This window comes from Emys orbicularis, chromosome 9 (genome assembly GCF_028017835.1).
Source record: "Emys orbicularis isolate rEmyOrb1 chromosome 9, rEmyOrb1.hap1, whole genome shotgun sequence".
In the NCBI taxonomy this organism is placed as follows: Eukaryota; Metazoa; Chordata; order Testudines; family Emydidae; genus Emys; species Emys orbicularis.
In genome coordinates this window covers 3,035,694-3,058,103 of record NC_088691.1, presented here as the reverse complement: position 1 = coordinate 3,058,103, position 22,410 = coordinate 3,035,694, and the positions used below count along the sequence as shown (strand labels likewise).

The 22,410-nt window shown below is 49.7% G+C and overlaps 2 protein-coding genes across 2 annotated transcripts in view; both read right to left on the bottom strand.

Annotated features, from left to right (window-relative positions):
- The window catches only part of DOCK11 (dedicator of cytokinesis 11), a 120,894-nt gene extending 109,477 nt beyond the window's left edge, over positions 1-11,417 (bottom strand). Inside the window, exon 1 of the mRNA XM_065410821.1 lies at positions 11,316-11,417. Coding sequence (XP_065266893.1) covers positions 11,316-11,417 — 102 coding nt within the window. The remainder of the gene's footprint in view (positions 1-11,315) is intronic.
- A 9,767-nt stretch (positions 11,418-21,184) lies between these two features.
- WDR44 (WD repeat domain 44) overlaps positions 21,185-22,410 on the bottom strand; it is a 56,606-nt gene continuing 55,380 nt past the window's right edge. Inside the window, exon 20 of the mRNA XM_065410903.1 lies at positions 21,185-22,299. Within this exon, the coding sequence (XP_065266975.1) occupies positions 22,205-22,299 (95 nt within the window). The 3' untranslated portion in view covers positions 21,185-22,204. The remainder of the gene's footprint in view (positions 22,300-22,410) is intronic.

The following is a 22,410-nucleotide window of genomic DNA, read 5'->3' as shown; positions in this document are numbered from 1 at the left end:
GGTTGCATGGAGGTGGAGGGAGAGGTGCCTGGAGCTCTGGTATGTTGGGAGCAGAACAGGAGAGAAGAAGAGAGCTGGGGCACTAAGCTCTGTGCAACAGCTGCCCTGGAAGAGAGAATATTTTCCCCTCTGCAGATGCTCCCCCGAGAAGCCCCCAGAGCTCGGATATTGAATCATCGCTAGATCAGCAAGAAATTAATAGGCCCAGAGACAAAGCTATTTCACGTGGCATCAGGAGAGGAGTCAATGAGGGTGAGAAAGGGGCAGGCAAGAACAGACTAGACACTATTAGAGAAACAGCAGGAGCCAGGGGAGTGCTGTGAAGACCAGACTGAGCTGTGAGCAAGGACCCTGGAACCAGGAAGGGAGAGCGCTGATTGGTATTTTTAAGGTAATGAGAGAAAGAAGCCAGACCGGACACAGAGGGAGGCAACTGCAGGGAAACAGAGAATTCCCAGCATTTCTGAAAAGGCAGCAGGACACAGGAAGGGGTGTGAGTTTGCTCCTGTGCTCTGGAGAGAATGGGAGCAAGGAGACGGATAGGGTGACCAGATGTCCCAATTTTATAGGGACAGTCCCGATTTTGGGGTCTTTTTCTTATATGGGCTCCTATTATCCCCCACCCCCTGTTCTGATTTTTCACATTTGCTCTCTGGTCACCCTAGAGACGGATTAACCAAGGGATCTGAAAACACTTGCACCTGAAAGCTGGTCGCTGTCCAAATGATTTATCGGAGTGGGATTGCACTTCCCAACCACAGAGATTTTAAAAGATTCTCACCATTTTGCCAAGATATTTGCCAATAATAATAATAAGGATGAGATCATTTTACAACCCTGTTAGAGATAATAAAGCAGCCTGTTAGGGTTTAAAGGAAACACTGAGAAAGCCACCATGACTTACGTTAGAACTGAGCATGTGGGGTCTGAACACCCTTGATCTTTGCGGGGATTCTACCAATGGCCCCACTTTCTACAATGGGCTGGACCAACACCCCAGATCCAAATGCCTCCCTGGCTATTGGTGCTTCCAATCCAGAATGGAATTTCTCATCAGTGGCCGGTACAGTCACCAGCATTAGCCAGAACCAAGGAGAAGAGTCAGCCCTTTAGCCTCTTCCTTTTACTAACAGTAATAGTCTGCTCAGACCCCGTCTGTAGCAATTCCCCGGTGTGCACCCCACTGCCTGGATCGGCGTTCTAGAGCCTTCAGCTGTTCAAAACACGGGCCGCAGCAACGCTGAAATCTCATCCCGGGTGGCAAAACATGATGGGACATGTACGTGCACGGGTGGGAAGGGCCCATGCCCTCCTCCCTCCTGTCCCTAGGTGCAAGAGAGCCGCAGCCGACCAGAATCCCTCTCTCGGAGAAGCTGTGGTGAGACGCTCAGGTCAGGCCGTGCTCTGCTTGTTCACGTGAACGCAGCCAGGGCTAAGGTGCCTTTAGGTGTCTCTGTGGCACAATCGGTCCGCACGCTCCGCAATTAACTGAAAGGCCGGTGGTTCAAGCCCCCCTGGGGACGTTACTCAGGCTGTACACCTCGACCATGTCTCTTCTCTGTAGCATGATCAGCCAGCAGCAGTATGTTCAGCTGGTCACCAAAAGGCAGCAGTGGGCACTGCCTGGGTTCTCTGCTTGGTGTCCCCTTCCGGATCCCTGATTTTGAACCTGTACCCCTCATTCCTGACCCTGTTTTCTCATTTAGTTGTCCCCTGGAGTTGCTTGAGCCTCAGGTTTGGTAGCTCCTCCCCTTAGGCTGGGGGAGGGGCCTTCAGAGGTGGGCAGGCTTGCGCCCTCCCGAACCTCAGCAGGTGAATGCAGCCAGCAGAGAGAAGGAAGGCCCACGTACACCCCTGTCACATCCAGCCCTCTGGGCTTGCTGGGGGGGGATCTCTTCTCAGCCGGGCTAGTCAGGTTCTCAGCTCCCGGGCTGAGAGGTTTCCTGTCCCGGGGGTTGAAAAGCATGATAGTGAGGGATAAGATTTAGCGCCTTTGGAGAACTGGCCCCAGCTTCCAAAAACACCACCCAGGGGCCGTTCACCGGGTCTTGCACCGCCACGGCCACCTGCCCGCCTCGGCAGCCTGGGGGTGGAACCTCTTGCGGTAGCAGAGAGGGGTCTCGATCCCACACACAGGGCAGAGCTGTGAGGGGGCAGCAGGGGGCCGGGGAAGGTGGCGGCGGCGGCAGCCAGGGGTTTCGCCAATTGGCGGATTTCGGAGGTGGGCAGGGGGGTGTTTTGCTGCTTCTAGGTGGGACCCAAGCTGAACAGCACTAGGGGGATGTGATGGTAGCAGCGCTCGCTCGTACCTCTGCAGTGCTCCTACAGCCCTTCGGCCCCATGCTGCTCACCCTGACGGGGCGGCCAGAGCAAAACTGCCCAGCTGGGTTGTGTAAATCGCCGGATAGCACATAACGGCATGCGACTAACGTTGAGCCGTTCTCCGATACCCTAACTCACCGCGGCCCTGAGCCAGGAAAGCATGTGATTAACTTTCAGCGTGTGCTTCGGTGCTTTCCTGAATCCGGGTCTCTGAGCGGCCTCACCCTGCCAGTCACCCCATGGACGTCAGTGGGACCACCCCGGGAGCAAGGGGTTACTCACAGTGAGTAAAGGCGGCAAAATCTGGCCCTCGTTATTTTGATGTGTAGGGGGGCCCCGCTGATGTGGCTGGCAAAGCTCCCATTGATTTCACCCTTTGTAATGCACCTGTTTGCGGTCACTATTATACCTTGTAGTGACTGCTCAGACAGTAAATCCTTCAGGGCAGGCTCCACGTTCGCTCGCCTGTCTGCACCAGCCTAGCACACAGCCAGCACTGTCGCAGTTCACAGTGGGGTTAGGTTATTACAACAAGGGTTTATGCAGTTGGAAGGTTGTTTTCTTTGCAGAGAGGCCCTCTCGTGTACTGTATAACGAGTGTATATCCTGCAGCCAATCATACAGATTAAACTGAAAGAAACGCACAAAGAAAAAAATAAAATGTTTTTTGCCTCTAGTCAAAGCCTCTCTAACACCATCATTATGGGCCGTTTTTGTCTCCTACTTTGTTTCTGTTGGAAACTGAGCCACATGTACAAACCGAGCCCAGATTGGATCAAATGAAAATGACCTTCCTTTGGCTTTCTGCCAGTTCTCTACTAGCTAGGTGTCAGGGAGCACATCTCAGGCATCTACATAACACCTGAGAGAGTAGATGCATGATTTAATATGGCAAAAACCCACGCAGCCCTCTGCCAGCAGAGATTTTCACAACCCTGTGTGCGTGCAGACACGCGTGTGCATGACCACCCAGGCATGCCCAGGTAATGCACTGCACCATAGACTGAGGATGAGGCTGGCTGATGTTTCTGAACGTGTTGGTGCAGTTGCTGGTTTTCAGCTAAGATGCTGTATTACACCCATGACTTATTTATTTTATAAATCCTTAAGGTAACATACTGACTGTATCTTCAATTCGTTCTGTGATAGAACAATGTAAAGAAAAGTAGGAATAACACTGTCAGAGTTAAGTATCAGAGGGGTAGCCGTGTTAGTCTGGATCTGTAAAAAGCAACAGAGAGTCCTGTGGCACCTTTAAGACTAACAGGTGTATTGGAGCATAAGCTTTCGTGGGTGAAGTGGGCATTCACCCACGAAAGCTTATGCTCCAATACATCTGTTAGTCTTAAAGGTGCCACAGGACCCTCTGTTGCTTTTTACTGTCAGAGTTAAAATTGCCACCAGATGACTATTTTTGGCAACACTGTCAGGGAAACAGTTTGTCTATATTTGCCCGAATTCCTGCTTTCCTGATCTAAACACTTCCATATATTTTACTTCTCCCCCGCCATATGGGACAGCACCTTTGGAAGACATTAAATCTCCCCCATCCCTGCAGTGACATAATGGCAGAGGCCCTGCTCCTTTAGAATACATTCGTGTTCACAAGGGGAATGAGATGCATGAACTTTGTGGTATGGTGCTGAAATCACGATGGTCTCACTTTCACAAAGAGAAATCAGTTACCTCGGGGTAGCTGATTTGCTTTCCTAAGACAGAGCTCTGTAACTTTGCTGCCTATATCACCAGGTACAGCATTTTGGATCCTATTCCGATTGGGGACTTTTACATTATTAAACTAAGTGGGAGGCTCTTTGCAATGGCCATCAATATTCCCGTGGTGAAGCCAAGACTCATGTGATCCAAAGAGGGGAGGAGATGCACATAGAGGCCACTGCCACGGTCAGCAAGAACCTGTCTGCAGACCATGCTTGGCAAGCCTGATCCACGCCTCCCTATGCCGCTCCATAACTCCTACAGCAGAAGTACCCAAATTCTACCCGTGCTCCCACGGCTGTCTGCAGGTTTTCCTGTGTGCTCTTCTTCACAGCACTGAGCAGGGCTGGGCCATAAGAGTCTCTCCTTCCCTGTTGGCTGGGGGACTCGCCCATTAATGGTAAGTTACATCCTGAGCACCGAGGGGAAGAGAGACTCTAGATACTGTGATACTAGCACTTACGATTTGTGGGACAGATAAGCTCAGCCAAAACAATCCTTGCCCGCATGAGACCAAGGCTTTCCCTTTTCCCCGTGTCCAGGCTCGGCTTCCGCAATGCCTCACCGCACGGTGCGCTCGCTTTCCATCCTGGGGGTGACGCTGCAGCCCAGATGGCAACATGTTACTTTCTGGGGCCCCAAGATTTATTTCGCGACCAAACATTTGGTTAAGAGGTGTTTGAACTACTGAGCACTTAGCTCTAGCCCCGCTGTTCCCTAAGCAGCACGGTCTGCCAGTGCATGCCATTTATACCACAGCCTGACCACTAACTGAACACAGCAAGAGCATGAAAAGAGTGACATTGTTTAGAAGTTATCCAGCCACTCATTGACAGGCAGGCAAACCCAGGGAACGTTAAAGGCTGTAACTGATTCAATCTCACCCTACAGCGGTGTGAAAAACCTCAAGCCTGCAGAAAGAACGAGGGTTCCCCTATGTCTTCACTGCCCAGAGCAGTCAGGGCTCTTTGGGTTTTGTTCTTAAGGATTCCAGCTTGCCTTGGGGGGGGGGGTGTCCCCCAGACTCTTTTTCTCACCCCTCCCTGATGGCTGCTTTCCTCTGCTGTGTGGTGTGAGAGACACAGAGAAGCCAGAGTTATGGAAGGGGAGAGGCAGCTGCCACATGCTGGCTAAGGGTTAGAGGAGGTGAAATGATGTGGACTGAGAGTTCTGTTCCATCCTATCCTAGCCACCAAGATTACGACTGTCCCAGGCTGTGTTGCGGGCAGCCCTTTCACCTCTAGAGACGGGGATTACAACCCAGTTCACAGCACAAGTAGAAATAACTTTGGTGGCTTTATCCTAGTGCCTAGTCAAAAGGGCAACCCCCCCCCCACCTCGCCCAATGCAGAACTGCTACCACATTGCGCTGGGGAGAGCCTGTCCCGCTAGAGCAGAGCTGGGGGAGGAAGCTGGAATTACACCTGACGCTGGCTAGTGCAGTACTCGGCTCCTCTCTTTCACAGGCCTGGGGTGAAATCCCAACCCCACGAAGGCAATGACACAACGCCCACTGACTTCCCTAAGGCAGGATTTCACCCTGCTTCACACACAAACACCACTCCTTCGAACTCTCCCCCTACTAGCTAGGCTTCACTGGAAGTGAAAAAGGAAACAATACCGCCTTAAAATCCACCAATGCAAGAACGCTACGGGTGCTGTTTAACCAACACACTACACAACTTGAGACACACACAGAGATTAGCCTACACAGGGGTATATTTCTCAGCAGTCCCTGTCAAGTTGGAGTTATGTCGTCTTTTGAACAGTGTTATTCCGCAATAAAACCAGACTGTTTTCCTGCTGCTAAAAGCTCTGTACATAAGAACAGCCACACTGGGCTGTTACTGGGCCAGACCAATGATCCATTTAGCCCAGTATCCTGTCTTCCCAAAGCGGCCAACGCCAGGCGCTCTGTCACCCTCAGTAAGATGTTTGCCTTTAAACCTATTTGCAGAAGCTATGTGACAGAGAAACATTCCCCACGTGATGGAGGCGAATCAGGCTCGCCCTGGTGTACCCACGCAGTCAGCTCCTCCAGGAGGATAAATTTAACTCTAAGGCACAGTGTATTTTCTATTCTGGGGCCTGATCAATGCTCACTGGAAAGACTCCCGTCAGCTTCAGTGGACAGTGGGCCAAGTCCCTATGTATGACTGTCCTATACGGTGGTTACATGCTAAGACTGATCTGAAGATGGACACAGCTGCTTAGACCAGAGAGGGAGGGCAGTGATTCAGAGACTGGATTACTCAAGGGCTCATGAACAGAAATTCTCCAAGGACGCATCTCCCAGCAGCCGGTGGAAGAGGCATCCCTTCAGCTGTTCTGTGTTGTGTGGGAGCACTGAACTCAGCTGAGAGCTCTGACTGGCTAAACCTCACTTCCTGCATTAGAACTGCCCGGCACTGGATGGTTGATGGCGTGGGTAACAGGACGTGGATCTTTACACTCCACGGTCACTAGTCTGAATCTGGCCTGGTTCAGAGCATCCAAAAAGGTTTCTGTGACAGTGAGGTCTCAGGCCAGTTCCTATGGGCAAGTGCCAATGTCACAAGCTCCCGCACCTCCCTGGCTGATGGCCTCAGACAGGCCTAGGATTATACAGCCATCGAGGTGCCCGATCAGCCCCGGGTTTGGAGGGCTGCGTGGGGAAGCAGGCACTGCCCCGGCCCATGCTGTACCTACTCTGTGCTCCAAGATTGCAGCTCTCAGTACTGGCACCTTTTACAGGACCTGCGAGCTGTCCTAGTCCCTCAGGCGCGCTGTGCGTCTCTTGTTAAAATGAACCGTTGCTGGTGCCTGAGCCCAAAATGCAGATCCCGCCACTCTGAGCCCGTGATGACAATCTCCTCGGAAAGTTGTTCACATGGTTAGTGCTGGAGGAGGCCAGGTAGGTGCGTTCACACCATTCCCAATGGGCACAGCGTGGGCCAAGCAGCTCCACATTGTGCTTTGCTTTTACACGAGGCCGTGTCATCAGCACACATGGGAGATGTTATGGCTCCCGCCCGTGAGACGATTCCCCTGCCCTCTCAGCACCTCCTCACCCCACGGCCCTTCAGGCTTTCCCCTCACCATTCCTCCCGGCCAGTTTCTGCTACCTGCCTCTCTTCCTCCTCCTGATCACTATGGGCAATATCCCCTCCCAAGCTAGGTGAGATCTGGAGACCAGCGGAATAGTCTCTGCCCTCGCGTCACCGAGTGCCTTGCTCCCAGCCAGAACCGAGTGCCAAGTCCCAGGGCGAAGGTGGTTTCAGCTTATGGGACTGTCCCACGTTCACCCTGGGACTCTGGTTCTGACAGCTGACCTAGTGTTAGAGCAACATGCCCCCTACGGGAGACCCAACTTCCAGCCTGGGCTTCGTTTATCCCTGGCTGCTCAGTTGTCAGGAGCTGGGCTTTCTGCAGAATCGAACTGCCTGCGCCCCCCGCACTTGGCTGTGAACACTCAAACCAATTCCAAAGATGCACTAATGGGCTCTGGGGCACGTGTGTGTGAAAGGCAGAGAGAGAGAGGTGAGCCCGGGGAGAGCGTGTATGTGAGGGCGAGCCAAGGGGGGGTGTGGGCAAACAAAGAACATGCCAGATGGGTGCTGAACATCATTACTGGCTCAGTGACTTGGGTTTTTTCTCATCCATTGTCTGTTTTGCTGGTAAGTCCCCGAGTGCAGGGACTGTGTCCTTACTGGGCTGTCAGGTACCTGGCAGACTATCCATAGAATTAATCACAATTTTAATGAGAAAAGTTTCATCGGCTTTAAGAAAGCATTTGTATATCTGAATTGTTCCTGAAAAACAGTGAGCAAAACGAACGGGAGCCTGCTGAGAAACCCAGATTAAACATGATGCTGGAATCGCTGGGTGAAATTCTCTGGCCCGCGTTCGGCTAGGCTAGATTATTATAATGCTTCCTTCTGGCCTTAAAATCTCTGAGTCTGTGAAGATATTGTTAAATTAAGAGATCTGAATCTTGGCCGCTTTGTTTTTAAAAGATTTGTCTAAAATTCTTCATTTGTTCCACAGATGTCTGTCAGGTTAGGATTCATAGAAATAATCTGTACCGAGACGTGCCTGCACAAACTGTACTTGTATTGTTGTACGTAGGATCGACTAACATTCTGTCAAGTTCAAGGTCACACCTAATTGTCTCCTAACGTAATTCAAAGAGGAATAGGGCAGCAAATCAAATTACAGCCCAGAGAAGCTTTGATCTGATCCTAATGTCAAATGCTGGATCACCCACAGCCCTGCTGTTAATGTTCAGTCCATAGCCTACCCACTCAGTAGGGTACAGAGTTCACGACACGCTCCCCCTCGGTAGCCGGCCCGGGGCCGGGGAAGCTAACGATGCACCCCGCGGGATCAAATTAGGTGATGAATCCTGGTGCCGTGCCACCTGAGACACATGGCACGCACACTACAACAGAGATATCCAGAGTACGGGGCTGGCAGGGACATCCTCCTCCCCAGGTCTGGAGTACAGGCTGTCTGAGATGAACACAATATTCTTCTGATTATTTTCTAAAACTTTAAAGGGGCAAGCGGTGCCTCTGGACACTTGATCTTCTGTGACTACAGAGACCTCTGGGACTCCCTGCTTATACCAGGGCATCTTTCTCTGCTGCTAGCTCTCTCCCTTTCTCTGTACCACTGCTGCGTGTTGTCGATCCTAGGCTGTGAGCTGTCTGGGGCAGGGACTGCCTCTGTGTAATGTTTGCTCAGGGCCCAGGACAAGGAGGCCCTGCTCCCTTTTGGGGACCGCTTGGAGCTCCCACAATAGAAATAACAATCCGTAATCGTGAGGAGAAGAGGTCACAACGGTGCCAATTCCTGTGCCCCTCACACAGACTAACAGGCCAGTGGGCGTTAGCTAGGGCTGCTCCACAGGCCAGCAGAGCAGGGGGGCTGAAAACCAGGACTGAGAGGGAGCTTGAGGATGCAAGTCAATCTCTGACTAGTAGGGCTCCTGGAGAGGACGGGGTGTAGTGGGTTACAGCAGGGGGTTGGGAGTCAGGACGCCTGGGTTCTATCCCAGTTCTGGGAGGGGCGTGGGGTGTAGTGGTTTAGAGTGGGTGGAGTCAGGACTCCCAGAGTCTGTCCCCAGCTTGGGGAAGGGAGTGGGTGTAATGGGTTAGAGCTGGGGTGGGAGGCTAGAAGCCAGAACTCCTGGGTTCTATCCCCAGCTCAGGGAGAGGAGTGGGTATAATGGGTTAGAGCCGAAGGAAGCGTTGGGAGCCGGGATTCCTGGGTTCTACCTGTGGCTCTGGAAGTACAAACACACACAATCCATTGGAAACAATGGACAACACCCCTAACCAGCTCCCACACAGCAACCTCCATCCTAAGGGAGAAACAACCTCAACTCACCCCTGGCCCTGCAACAACCGCCCAGGAGTCACCGTGGATAGCAGGACACAAACAGCCCTGTGCCGAGCAGGCAGGCTCTCTGACCCCCCCAACAGACCCAGCACCATGGGCAATGAGTGCCCGGCGGGGCAGGAGGAGGTGGCCCCTCGTTGATGTCTGGGTGTACTGAGATAGTGTCCAGGGCCCCCATTGGGAAGTGGGGCCCCACTGCACGAGGCTCTGCCCCACAGAGCTCCCAGTCGGAGCGTGGCCGACGCCATGGGGGACAGGGAGGGGAACCACAGTGAGACAGAGGTGCAGCAATGGGTGAGTGGGTGGATGGCGGTGAGGGGGAGAGGGGTGTGGGTGGATGGTGGGGGGATAGACGCCGGCTGTTTTTCTAAAAGCTTTGCTCTAGATCAGATAGGAATGATTTCAGGGCACTCCTCTGGCCAAGTTATGCAAGAGGCCAGACTAGAAGATCACAGCCGTCCCTTCTGGCCTTAGCAGCTATAAATCTAATGTGGGGGCAGATTATCCCACCTCTGCCTAACGAGAGGTTCCGCTAAAGCTTCTGGCCATTTTCAGAGATGAGATACTTGGGCTCGATGGCCCGGACCACTGGTCTGATCCAGCCTGGCGGCTCCTGCACGAGAGGTGGGGATCAGGGCGGGGAGAGACGGGACACTGCAGTAAGGACTGAGGGTCCTCAGCTGAGCTGAACGTGGGCCCCCTGCCGGCCTCGCAGAGCTATTGGCCCATGTGCCACACAAACCTTTAGAAAACCTCCCCAGCCCGGGGCCGGCGGTGAAGAAACACTGGACATTCCACGCCCGTGCCCGGCTCGAACCCCGGGCTCTCTGGGGAGAGTCACCCTGCAGGACCCCATCCCAACATCATGTCACCCAGCTCCAGAGACTGCGGCTGCTTGGCTGACCAGGTGGCACAGGCTGGACTCTGCCCAGGACTCCCACTGCAGCCCCATTGCCACGCTCTGCTGCCAGGAACCCGCCCCTGGCCCCGCGGTCTGGCAGGGTGGTTCCTTCCCCCCAGGGCACTGGGCGCAGCGCCGAAGGCGCCGGCTGGGGGCACAGCGAACCAGGAACCCGCCCCTCGCCCCGCAGTCTGGCAGGGTGGTTCCTTCCCCCCAGGGCACTGGGCGCAGCGCCGAGGACGCCGGCTGGGGGCACAGCGAACCAGGAACCCGCCCCTGGCCCCGCGGTCTGGCAGGGTGGTTCCTTCCCCCCAAGGCACTGGGCGCAGCGCCGAGGACGCCGGCTGGGGGCACAGCGAACCAGGAACCCGCCCCTGGCCCCGCGGTCTGGCAGGGTGGTTCCTTCCCCCAGGGCACTGGGCGCAGCGCCGAGGGCGCTGGCTGGGGGCACAGCAAACCAGGAACCCGCCCCTGGCCCCGCGGTCTGGCAGGGTGGTTCCTTCCCCCCAGGGCACTGGGCGCAGCGCTGAGGGCACCGGCTGGGGGCACAGCGAACCAGGAACCTGCTCGTGCCCGCGGGCAGACCCAGGCTCTGGCTGGCCCAGGGCTAACTTCTGCTGTGCGAGCCCCAGGGCACGCCCGGGTACCGGGGCCAGGGGCAACCCAGGCAGCCCCGCCCGGGGCTCGCTTAGCGGATCGGGGCGGGAAGGCGCCCGCAGCAGGAAGCGCCAGCTCCCCTCCCCTCCCGCCGGGGCCGAGCGGGGCGCGGCCCTTCCCCTCCCATCACAGCCGCGGGGAGCCGCCCAGGGGCTCCCCCCACAGCCCCCGCTGCACAGGGCGCTGCAGGACTCCCGGGGAGGGGCTGGGGCAGTGCCCGGGCAGCAGGGCCAGGCGCCCCCGGCCCCCCAGGGCGCCCCCTGGCCCCGCTCGGCCACGCAGGGCGGCCCCTGCCCGTGCGCCCTGGGCGCGCCCCGCCCGTGCGCCCCGCGCTCACCAGCAGCACCGAGCTGCGCACCGCCTCCGAGACGCTCTGCCGGAGCTCGGCCGCCGTGCCCGGCTTGCTGAGCCGCTTGGTGAATTTCCTCACTTCGGCCATGGTGCCCGGCTCGGCGGCCGCTCGCAGGGGCCCGGCCCGGCCCCGCCCCGCCCCGGCACGGCACGGGCGGGGGCGGGGTCACGAGGGAGGCTGGTGCCGGGGGGGGCGCACCGCAGCCGGGCAGGAGCCGCCCCCTTCCCCCGGCTGGCTGGGCAGGGGCGCGGGGCTGGCGGAGCGGGCGGGCGGGGGCCGCTGTCCCTGCCCCAGGGTTCCCAAGCCCCGCACAGGGGCTGCCTCGTCCATCCCCAGCTCGCTCCGTCCGCCCCTGCAGCGGCGAGTCCTTTGTCCCCGGCTCGCAGCGAGCCCGGCGGAGCCGGGGCCCGTGTCCCCGGAGGGGGCTGGCGGGAGCTGCGCTGAGGAGACGGGGGCCCGGGGGGAAGGTGGCAGCTGGCTCCGCAGGGGGCCCCGGCTGCCCTCGGGCAGAGCGAGCAGGGACCGGCCCCCAACAGCGCCCCGACCCTCCGAGGGGAAGCTGGGAGGAGCAAAGCGCTGGAACTAGGGCAGGACATGCGGCACCGAGCAGTGGGTTGTGTGAGCCCGGTGGGTTCCCCCCTGCCCGGTGATCGGCACCGAGCCGCTCCCCGCTCTCCTCCTGCACCCCGACCGGCTCCAATGCACAGGCAGGGAGCTGCAGCCCGGTCCTCCCGGGGTATTAGAGAGACAAGGCGGGTAAGAAGAGCTCGTGGGGCTCGAAAGCTTCTCTGTCTCACCCCCAGAAACCGGTCCCAGAACCGATATCCCCTCTCGCCCCTGGTAGCACTCCAGGGTTCACTCCGGACAGGTGCACTTTAGAGGGCTGCTGGTGCATGCGGCCAGTGGGATGGAGTAGTGCCTTCTGGTGACCGAGATGCTAATGCACACACTGCCCTGACAAACCCGTGCTTTGATCATAGGGGCTGGCGGCCAGTTTGCTTGGTAGGCCACAAAAAAGAAAAAAGTAGGTGAAAGAAAGGCTCACTGCAACAATGTATTTCTAACCATTGATCTATGGTTGTATATTGTGTTATGGGTGGAATAGATCCTGGGAGAAGGGTTGAGCCTGTGTTTTCATGTGGTGTGTCTTAAACATTTGTATTTATTTTACCAAGCTGTGTTGATTTTAACATTTATATTTATGTTGTATTTAGTTTCTTGTGCTCTGTGGTCTAGGGCTAAGACATATAATTAATATACAGTTAAGTATATGAGAAGTATCAAAACTGAATTGGATACTTTTGCTCTAATTGCACTCAAAGAGAGCTCACATGCTTTCTGCAATATTGTCATGTAAGCACAATTGAAGAGGATATTCGCTGTTACTGTATTCATATTACCAACCATTCAAGGTACAAAGGAATTATTTAGATTATCTGTAGGGTTCAAAAGTGCAGCTATTATAGTTGAAATAATTTTAAACATTATTAGTAACTTTTAAAGCATGTCATCAATTGCTATTTGGCTTTGAAGCAGTTTGTTCAATGGATAGGAAGTACCATTTCATAAGAAATATTGCTTTTGCTTTTCTGTGCTTGGAGCCTCTGGAAGGAAAAATGAGTGAAGAAACGCAAGCCCATTTGCTGATTCTCAAATATGCTTCTGGGCCAAGGTCACCAGCAAAGGAGCCAACTGGGATGGGGGTTTCTGAGAGGCGGATACCACACAGAATTGGACTAGGATCTCTGTGCCCATTTCTGATGGTCCCTGAGCAGCTGTCGGATGGTGACGATTTATCAGATATGAAGACGTTTTAATTCCAGTGGCTGCTTTCCTGCACCCTAGCATCACACTGACCAGGGCAAGCTTTAAACACAAGCAAAGACCTTGGGGGGGGGGGGGGGCGTAGCTTTCAGCTAGCGAAGCCCCAAACCCAGGATGCAGTGCACGCTGACAAAGATCTAACACCAGGGTCACACAAAGATTGTTCCTTCAGGAAACTTCCATGCAGTGAATTCCATTCAGGAATTTTTTCCTGAGAACCCCCTGTAACATACGAACCCCAGTTTGGGAACCACTGCTCTAAGGGGTGGAGTGTTAAGATATAGATATGCAGGCCTGCCTGTAAAGGCCTATACTTTAAGAATTTAGGTATATGTTTATCATTTAGCTAGTTATAGAGGTATAAAAGAGACCTCACTGTGACAGTCTGAGGCCCTGTTCTTAGCCTAAGGCCTTCGGCTAAGCAGCAGGGGCAGCCATAAGCTGGGAAGTGTATGGTCACCAGGGCCGGCACAACCCATTAGGCGACCTAGGCGGTCGCCTGGGGCACTACAATTTGGGGGGCGGTGACCGCGGTGGTATTTCGGTGGCGGGACCTTCTGCCGCCTCTGTGGGGGGCGGCATTTTGGGGCGGGACCTTCTGCCACCTAGGGCAGCAGAAAAGCTGGCGGCGCTCCTGATGGTCACATCCTCACATTTCAAACTAGTCACATTGAAATAAGGTGCTATTGGGCTGTTAGGAATTCAATCCTGTCCTGATATTCCTGTCACCTCCAGAGAAAGGGAAGAGCCTAGAAGATGTAAAAGGAAACTTAGTTTGATAGCATCCTGTCTGGCAAGAACTCACTTCTCAATAGTTGTGGTTGTGAAACCCTCATTTCTGTATGGTTTATCTTTATGGCCCCCACTTTATTTGCATGACTCTATCTGGTTCTGTAATTGTTTCTGTCTGCTGTATAATTAATTTTGTTGGGTGTAAACCAATTAAGATGGTGGGATATAATTGGTTAAATAATCATGTTACAATATGTTAGGATTGGTTAGTTAAATTTCAGTACAATGATTGGTTAAGGTATAGCTAAGCAGAACTTAAGTTTTACTATATAGTCTGCAGTCAATCAGGACGTAAGGGGGGGAAATTGGAATCATGTTTCGCTAAGGGGGAGGAATGGGAACAGGGACACAGGCAAGGCTCTGTGGTGTCAGAGCTGGGAAGGGAGACACTGAGGAAGGAAACTGGAATCATGCTTGCTAAAAGTTCACCCCAATAAACATCAAATTGTTTGCACCTTCGGACTTCGGGGATTGTTGCTCTGTTCACCAGGGAAGTAAGAGGGTAAAAAAATAAGCCCTCTAACAAGAAACCTGTTTGAAATCTAGAGATATGCTCGTAGAGAAGCAAAGTGAGTAAGAAGCCCTCTGCCTAAATACTTTACACTCCTTTATTCCTTCCCATGTATGGACCACACGTGCTTTACAGCCACTGATTATCCCTTGTATTTATTATTTGCATGGCAGTAGTGCCTAGCAGACCAGGACCCCCACGGGCTAGGCACTACAAACACAGAACAAAGAGTCGGTCCCTGCCCCAAGGAATGAATTACCCGCAACACCCCCTGTGAGGGAAAGAAGTACTAACTACTGCACGGAGAGGTGAAGGCCTCCAGGAAGTGTGTGGCCAGGCCAGGTACAGACTCAGAAGTCCTGGAGCCCAGCTCTGTGGTGGGGCCATACATCTATTCCTTCTGGGATTTGTTAAGCAGGAGCACTAAGGGGCAGGTAGGGTGACCAGATGTCTTGTTTTTAAAGGGACAGCCCTGTTTTGGGGGACTTTTTCTTATATAGGTGCCTATTACCCACCCCCTGTCCTGTTTTTTCAAAGTTGCTATCTGGTCACCCTACTAAGGGGCGGATAGGATGCAGGGCCTGTTTGTTTCCCAGCTGTGAGGGCCTGGGAGGCCTCTGGTGGGGGATTGTAAATGTCTATGAGAGTTTCAGTGCTGGGTTATTCTGTATGTTAATCACGGGTCAAAGGAGGTTACAGATATTGGTATAAAGGTCTCCACTTTAATGTATCAGAGAGCCCCTGCAGCAAAGGACAGGGTGTCCTGTCTGGGGAGGGAGCATGTGGAGTCAAAGCCTCAGGGCAATGCCTGACTTTCTCCCTCTCCTAGTTCTAAGTAATGCAGTGAACGCTACGTTTTCAGCAGACAGGTGAGGTGAAGGTGGAGGTTTCTGTCTGTCTCCTTCAATGCTCACCTGCTATTTGCCCCCTCCTCAGGAACTGGCAACAAGAGTAGGGGGGATTCCTTATTAAACAGCCTTTAGGAAACAGAGCACAACCGCTGCTGTTAGTGCAACCCCTGCACCCTAGCAGAAATCCAGCGGGACTTGCACCTGTCTTGTACATGATGTAAAGCCCTTGTGGGGTGAATTTTTTGTTGGTGCTCATGAAAGGTGCCTCAAGGACAGCCCACGATGTCCACGGGGGAGAGACAGCCCAAGGGGCAGCAGGGCAAGGCTCCTCACACAGGCTGGTCACTGGGCCTCAATCTGCGGGGACCATCTCTGGGGATGGGAACAGGCCTCAATAAATTGGTCTCCAGTACTTTTCAATGACATATGGTATGGCCAGCATCTGTCAATAGGAGCAGGGATGCAAGTCAAGACCATTCAGAAGCCCCAAATTGTATATTTATAACAAATATAAAGCTCTTTGTTCCTTCTCTCCCTAGCAAACAACCTAATCATTGCCTGTGCCCTCAGTGTGAGGAATGGTTGGCATCTTTATTATAGATTTTAAGCTCGTAGCGCCATCTACTGGAAACAAGCTTTGTTTCTCCAGTAATTGTCATGCACAGACCCTACTGCTGGTCACCATCGTATAAAATCTACAGATTATCCATGCAGATTATCTAGGTACACCAGCTATTGAAGTATTCTTTTTATGTTTTTGTATAAACCTAAGCGGGGCATAATTTATTACAAAAACTTCATGAAACTTGCCAAATTTAAATATTATTCAACCATCAGTAGTAATGCTAGATGGTCAAATATTATTCAAATTTGCCAAGTTTCACAGTTTCTGTAATAAATTATGCACTGATCCCCCCACACACCTTGTAGAGCTAATCAATATTCATAAAAGTATACACATTTCAAACAAAAGTTGAGTAGAATATTCACTAATAACTTATGTCTGGCTCTGAACCTCACCTATGCATATCATTTAAATAGGTGCCCTAGAAACATACAGCCAGTCTACTTTCCTCCTTCTGCAAGACACAATAAATCAAAAGATGCATATACAGGTCTATGGTGCCGCTAGTCATTGTATCTGATTTAATGTTTCTCCTTGTATTTTTTAATACATTGCTGCTTAGAGTGTAAGCAGGAACTTAGTTGTCATGTGCGTAGGGACAGCGCTCAGTGATTGTGAATATTACTGGGCTGCAAATAATAAAATCATGGCAATGTGTGAAGTCCCATGGCTGTCAACAACAGACAGTGCAGGCTTGCAGACAACATACCTGTGATACCGGCGAAGGGCATGGTGTTCAGCCATAAGGGGCTGTAGCTTTCTTGGATTGTATTCAGTGCAGGGACACAGCCAGGGACGATATTGTAAGCCTGTCTTGTTTACACACCAAACTGATTGTGCTAGCCTTTAAACTGACAGGGAAAGGTCAGAGTCAGGGCACCTGAGGCAAAGACACATTTGCATGGAGCTTAAGAGATCAGACTGGGCTTGCGCTTTAACGACCTGGCATCGTGGAAGGAGAAATCCTACTATTTGTCACTCAGACAGCAATCCAAATTGGGGCACTATCCTACATCTGATCAGGAGAAGGGCAGTGACTGGACAAACTACTCTCACCTGAAACACTCAAAGTTGTGTAAGTGTGCCACTGTGGATGGAGTTTAGTTTCTCAGCTACTTACAGAGTTTAGGACACGTTTTTGTCTACATTGATGTAGTTATTTTCTTCTGTATACGTGTTTCTTTGGGTAAAGAGCTTCCTGGTTACATTGTCTCATTGTTTCCTTGTGCTCCCCATCTGTTGTCACCTGTCTTAGATTGTAAATTCTTTGGGGGCAGGGACTGTCTTTTTATTCTGTGGTTGTACAGTGCCGAGCACAATGGGGTCCTGGGGCTAATGTAACAAATAATATTGTGTAAATAGCATTCCTTTGCGTTACCATCCACCTTGTGAGTGTAAACTCTTTATTTAAAAGGAAAGAATAAACAGCCTAATATTCATCCACACCCTTGAAATCTCTGATTAAAGCACAAGAGCAGCATGTTCCCATGCAGCTGTGACCATCTGGGAAGTGAGTGGATGGTGGCAGCAGAGTTTCCTCTCCAGGAATTGCCTGGTGACAGGTACCTTCTGCTGTTGAAGAGGCAGCCATGGCCACTGAATGTTCAATAGTATAACATGCTTTCTCTACTAGAATAGGCAGGTCCTAAATTAGCCATAGCGAAATGCAAGTGCCTCTTAGTTCAAAGGTTGTGAAAACCCAAATCCTTCTCCAGGCTACCCTTTTAACATTGCTCAAACAACGTGAATTCTTTTCTCGGACGCTACGCTTGTTGGGAGTGATGGTGGAAGCTGAAAGACTACAGAAGTGTCAAAGAAACATGCGCCTTTGCTACAGACTCTAGCTGCTGCGTAAAGCCTGCCCCCTGGTTGGGAGGGAGTAGTCCGAAGTCCTGGTCTAAAGGTAGGAGCTGGTTGCAGCGGAGATGGAGAGGGGATTTGTTGTTACAGAATCTGATCAAGCTGGCTTGTTCTACTGATTCTTGGGAGGGGAGAGCTCATTTTTTCTTTGCAGGGATTTCCTCTGAGTAGGAATTCTTCCCCACAAGGATGATTCCCCTCCTCATCCATCCATTTCTCGTGGTTTGTTTGGCTTGGCAGGGAGGGGCTGAGAGCTGCCATTTTTTAGGTGGGATTTTGCCTGCACAACTGATCCCAACAGTTAGTCTGTTGGAAGAGATGTATGTCATGGGAGGAAGACCTCAGGAATGACAGGAAGTGCCTCCTTGTAAGCTTCTCGGATGCCTCAGATACCTCCGGCAGAAGGAATCTGACCTCCCTCAGCTGCGTGAGGGTGCCAGTGGATCATACCTGACCTAACACAGCTGGTACACACCACAGAGCTGTGGTGCTGAAGCAAAGACCAGAGGCCTGAATGGACAAAACTGTAGGTTGTTTTGCTGTTGTACGTTGTAGCCAAGTACTCAGCGATCCACCAACTTCAGGCAGTGTGAAGATGAGTCGCACTGATGTTTATTACGTCTCTGATAGTAGCACCTACACGCAGGATTGGGGCACCACTGTGCCAAGCACTGTACAAACAGGAGGACAGGACAGGCCCTGTTTAAGATGCAGCAACGGGTATGAAGGTAGGAAGGAGCAGGGGCAAGAGCACAAGGGAAAAAACAAAGGTATCAGCCATAAACAGACTGGCTGTGGGCACAGCTTGGTGGTAACAAGGGGTGTGTGTTTTTTTTTTCCTTTTAAATTGATGTACCTAAACTATTCAAAGAATCTCAACATAGTTCAGAAACCATGAGAGCTGAAAGTTACAATCTCACTTACGGTAGATATATAGCAATGAAAGCAAAACTAAAACATGTTTGGTGTATGAGATTGTCTCAATCAGAAAGTCTCTTTGAGAGAGCATGTCACTTACTGCCAGATACTGTAAAAGGAGCTGGATAATTAAAGATAGCTATAATCAGTGATTTTTATGAAGGGGTATTGAATACTTTAGAGAGTCACGGAGCACATCAAACTTAAGTAATGGGGTCTTCAGCAGCTAAGGAGAAAAACAAAATGTTTGATTCATCAAATTCCAAAGTGGATGGTATGTTTTAACTACAACCCAATAACGTTAAAATCCCTCCTCCAGATCTTTAAGGAAAGATAGGAGACAAAGGATTAGAAGAAGGTTTGAGGTGGTTTGTGTAGATCAGCTTTGGTCCTCAGGCATGAGAAGTAGTAACTTAAAAAGAATCAGTTCCTCACTCGTTGCTAGATATCTTTCAGTGGGATTGCATGTACAAAGGTCAGTGATTATCTAACACATATTTGCAAGAAGCCAAGATGCTGAGGTACTATTCACCTCCAGTTGCTGGATGATAGGAGACTGAAAATATCAACTATTTCCTTTAAGTTTGCAGCATGTGATTATTTACAAATTATAGCAAATGCAGTTGTAAGCAGATGTTGAAAATAAAGTTGGCAACAGTGTTTCAGTTATGAGCTGTTCAACAGAGCTGGTCGGGAATTTTCTGATGAAACGCTTTTTTGTCAAGAAAAGTGGATTCGTCAAAACTGGAACTGGCAGTGGGAAAAGGTCAGTTTCAACAAATCTCCCAATTAAAACATTTCAAAATTTTAAAATTGTAGAAATGGAATGTTTAGACTTTAAAAACATTTTTTGATTTGATGAGATTGTGTTTTGAAATTTTAATTAACATATACTAAATTACATTTTAAAAAAAGGTCAGAATTGAAACAAGGTATTTCATTTGACCCAAGCTGAATTGTTTTGGATTATCAGCTTGTGAAAGTTTTCAGAATATTGATTTTTCCCTCTGATTCAGGACAGGAACAATTTTCAAAATGTCAAAAATTCGTGCAGGACAAGAATCTGTTCCCTGCTCATGTCTATTCTTTCAGCAATACTGAAACATAGGGACTAAAGGAGCACCTTTATCCTCCTGTTTTACTTACCTGTAATGACCAAGGTCAGCCTTTAACTAAATGGCTTTTGCTTGCACCACAGCTGAAGATGCATGAACGAGCTCCCTCCACATGAACCACTCTTCCCTGGTCATCCAGCAAAGTTGCTTGAATTAAAGGGCTGTAGCAAATTAGCAAGGACAGGCTCTCTAAAGGAGGAGACCCTATCAGTGGTGCATTCCTATTCCTACGGTGATCACATCTAGGTAACATGCTTGATGGCATATAGCACTATAGCTAGAGAAGTGAGCAAGTGGATTTTTGGTATTCATGTACTTCCAAAACATACAAGCTATGAAAAGTTTCAGAGTAGCAGCCGTGTTAGTCTGTATCCGCAAAAATAACAGGAGTACTTGTGGCACCTTAGAGACTAACAAATTTATTAGAGCATAAGCTTTCGTGGGCTACAACCCACTTCTTCGGATGAAAACAATCTAGTGGAATCTAAGTTGTCACAGACTAAGTCCAGTATCTAGCTACAGGAAGCAACACTGTCTAGTAGAACATAGCATGTATTCACCCTCTTCATTATAGTGGCACCTCATTTCATTTTAGGAATCACAAGCTGTGCCTTTCTTCGTGTTCTTCAGGTTTCTCCTCAAATTACTAAGAAACGGTAGTGGAAAAGAACAGAATAAATAGTACCCACTAAGAACATCCCAACTTAAGATGGCTTTCAGCTGGTCTACATTACCCAAGTACTTATTACTCTGAAAATAAGTCATGCTTATCCCAAGCGACAGCATCTTGAAGGCAAACCGGATTTTCGACAGCATGTCTCCCATATTAGCATCTACTAAGCAGGGATGTCAGAAGCAGTGATTTCTTTACTATAGTCCTTTTCAACTCTCAGCTTTCTGGCTTAAGATACTGCCTCCAATATTAACTTCACTCAAACTGTGATCATACTCATCACAGCAGCAGTAGTGGCAAAGTAGAAATAAGAAATCAGAGTAATTAAAGTATGCCGTTTCCTTTTCTTTATGGCTTTCCCATTTCTTTCCCCATGCTACTACAAATGTCAAGACTTCATGAATTTCTCAGAAGGGAAGTGTGTGTATAGGATCATGCAATAACTCTTAACATAGTTTCCGCCTAATACCCATTTCCAGTCCCCTACTGCTTCTTTCAAGAAGGAAATTGAAATCACCATTTAAAATCAGAGGAGGGGGAAAAAATCAGGGAGAGTGGAGTGGACAAGTGAACAACTGTATGCAAAAAGATTTTGATCTGAGAAAAAACAAGTGGAAACTGTATTAAGGCAAAGAGGCAAACATACAAAATATCTGAAAAGGAATGATATTTTTCAAGTATTTGTGACCAATTTTAATGATACATGTTTGTTCTCTGAAACAGTTTTAACCATCAATAACATTTCATGGTTATGTTGCCCAGAATGTTATTTCATTGGTACATTATATGAATATTTACAAAGACTTTCAAATTCAGTAGCTCTAAACGAACAAAAAGACAACCTAAAACTTTTTTAAACTACAATGCTTAAAAAAAATATGTAAACAGTTTATTTTACATTGTTGTAAAATATAAGAATTGTTTCTAATGCAGCTTACTTTTTTTAGGTGAGCATAGCATGGTGCTCGTGAACAAGGAATGAGAGAATTCTTTACATAGAAATATTGTGCTCCAGTGTGCAAAATATATATATATATATACACATATATAAAGGAATCTAAATCCACAATTAAAAGACAACAAAAATTTTCACATGTCCTGAAAGTTGACAAATTTATAAAAACATTTAACACATGGTTGTTGACCCATCAGAAACTTGCATAACTTAGATATTCTGAACCATAACTACCACAAATTCAAAATAGATCACCTTTCTTAGAAATGAAACTTTGTGCAAAGAGATTGCATTTTCTTTTCAAGCTAGACCATTTAGCATTTTTTAAATTTTATTTTCCCCTCCCCCATCAAGTGGCCATAAGCACCACTAAATAAATTAACTCTTGATATATGTTCAATTTAGTGCATGTAACCAAAAAGGCGCACACATGTGTGAATATATTAACATATTTTCATGCAGAAATCTGTGCATGTTCACAATTATGTAGCAAAACAATGGTATTTAGAAAACGTAGAGCCTATTTGTTTGGCAAGGTTATTATTACACATTCCTTTCTATTCTACAAGCCCAGGTGTTAATAGGTTGAGACTGCTTCCCAACAGGTCTGATAACTGAGTAGCTTTAAAATAATGATTTAAAACTAAATCAGCCCATGATGCTATTACATTAGGTACTTGCTTCTGTCCATGTCATCTGTGGAATTTTACTTCCAGGGTACCACATTTTAATGCTAACAGCTACAAATAATTAAGATACATTTTTCTTTTTGTTAATGAAGACTTTGATAGCTCCAGTAAAGTCAGCCGATAAAAGCACTTCTGTGTGATCTGTCTTCAAAGCACCTTAACGGAAAAGAAAGTATTTAGTTGATTTTAAAAGAGACCTGCTTATTAAAACAAAGCTACCATTTGCAATGAAAGATGTAGTTTTCAGTTGAAGACCAGGTACAACAT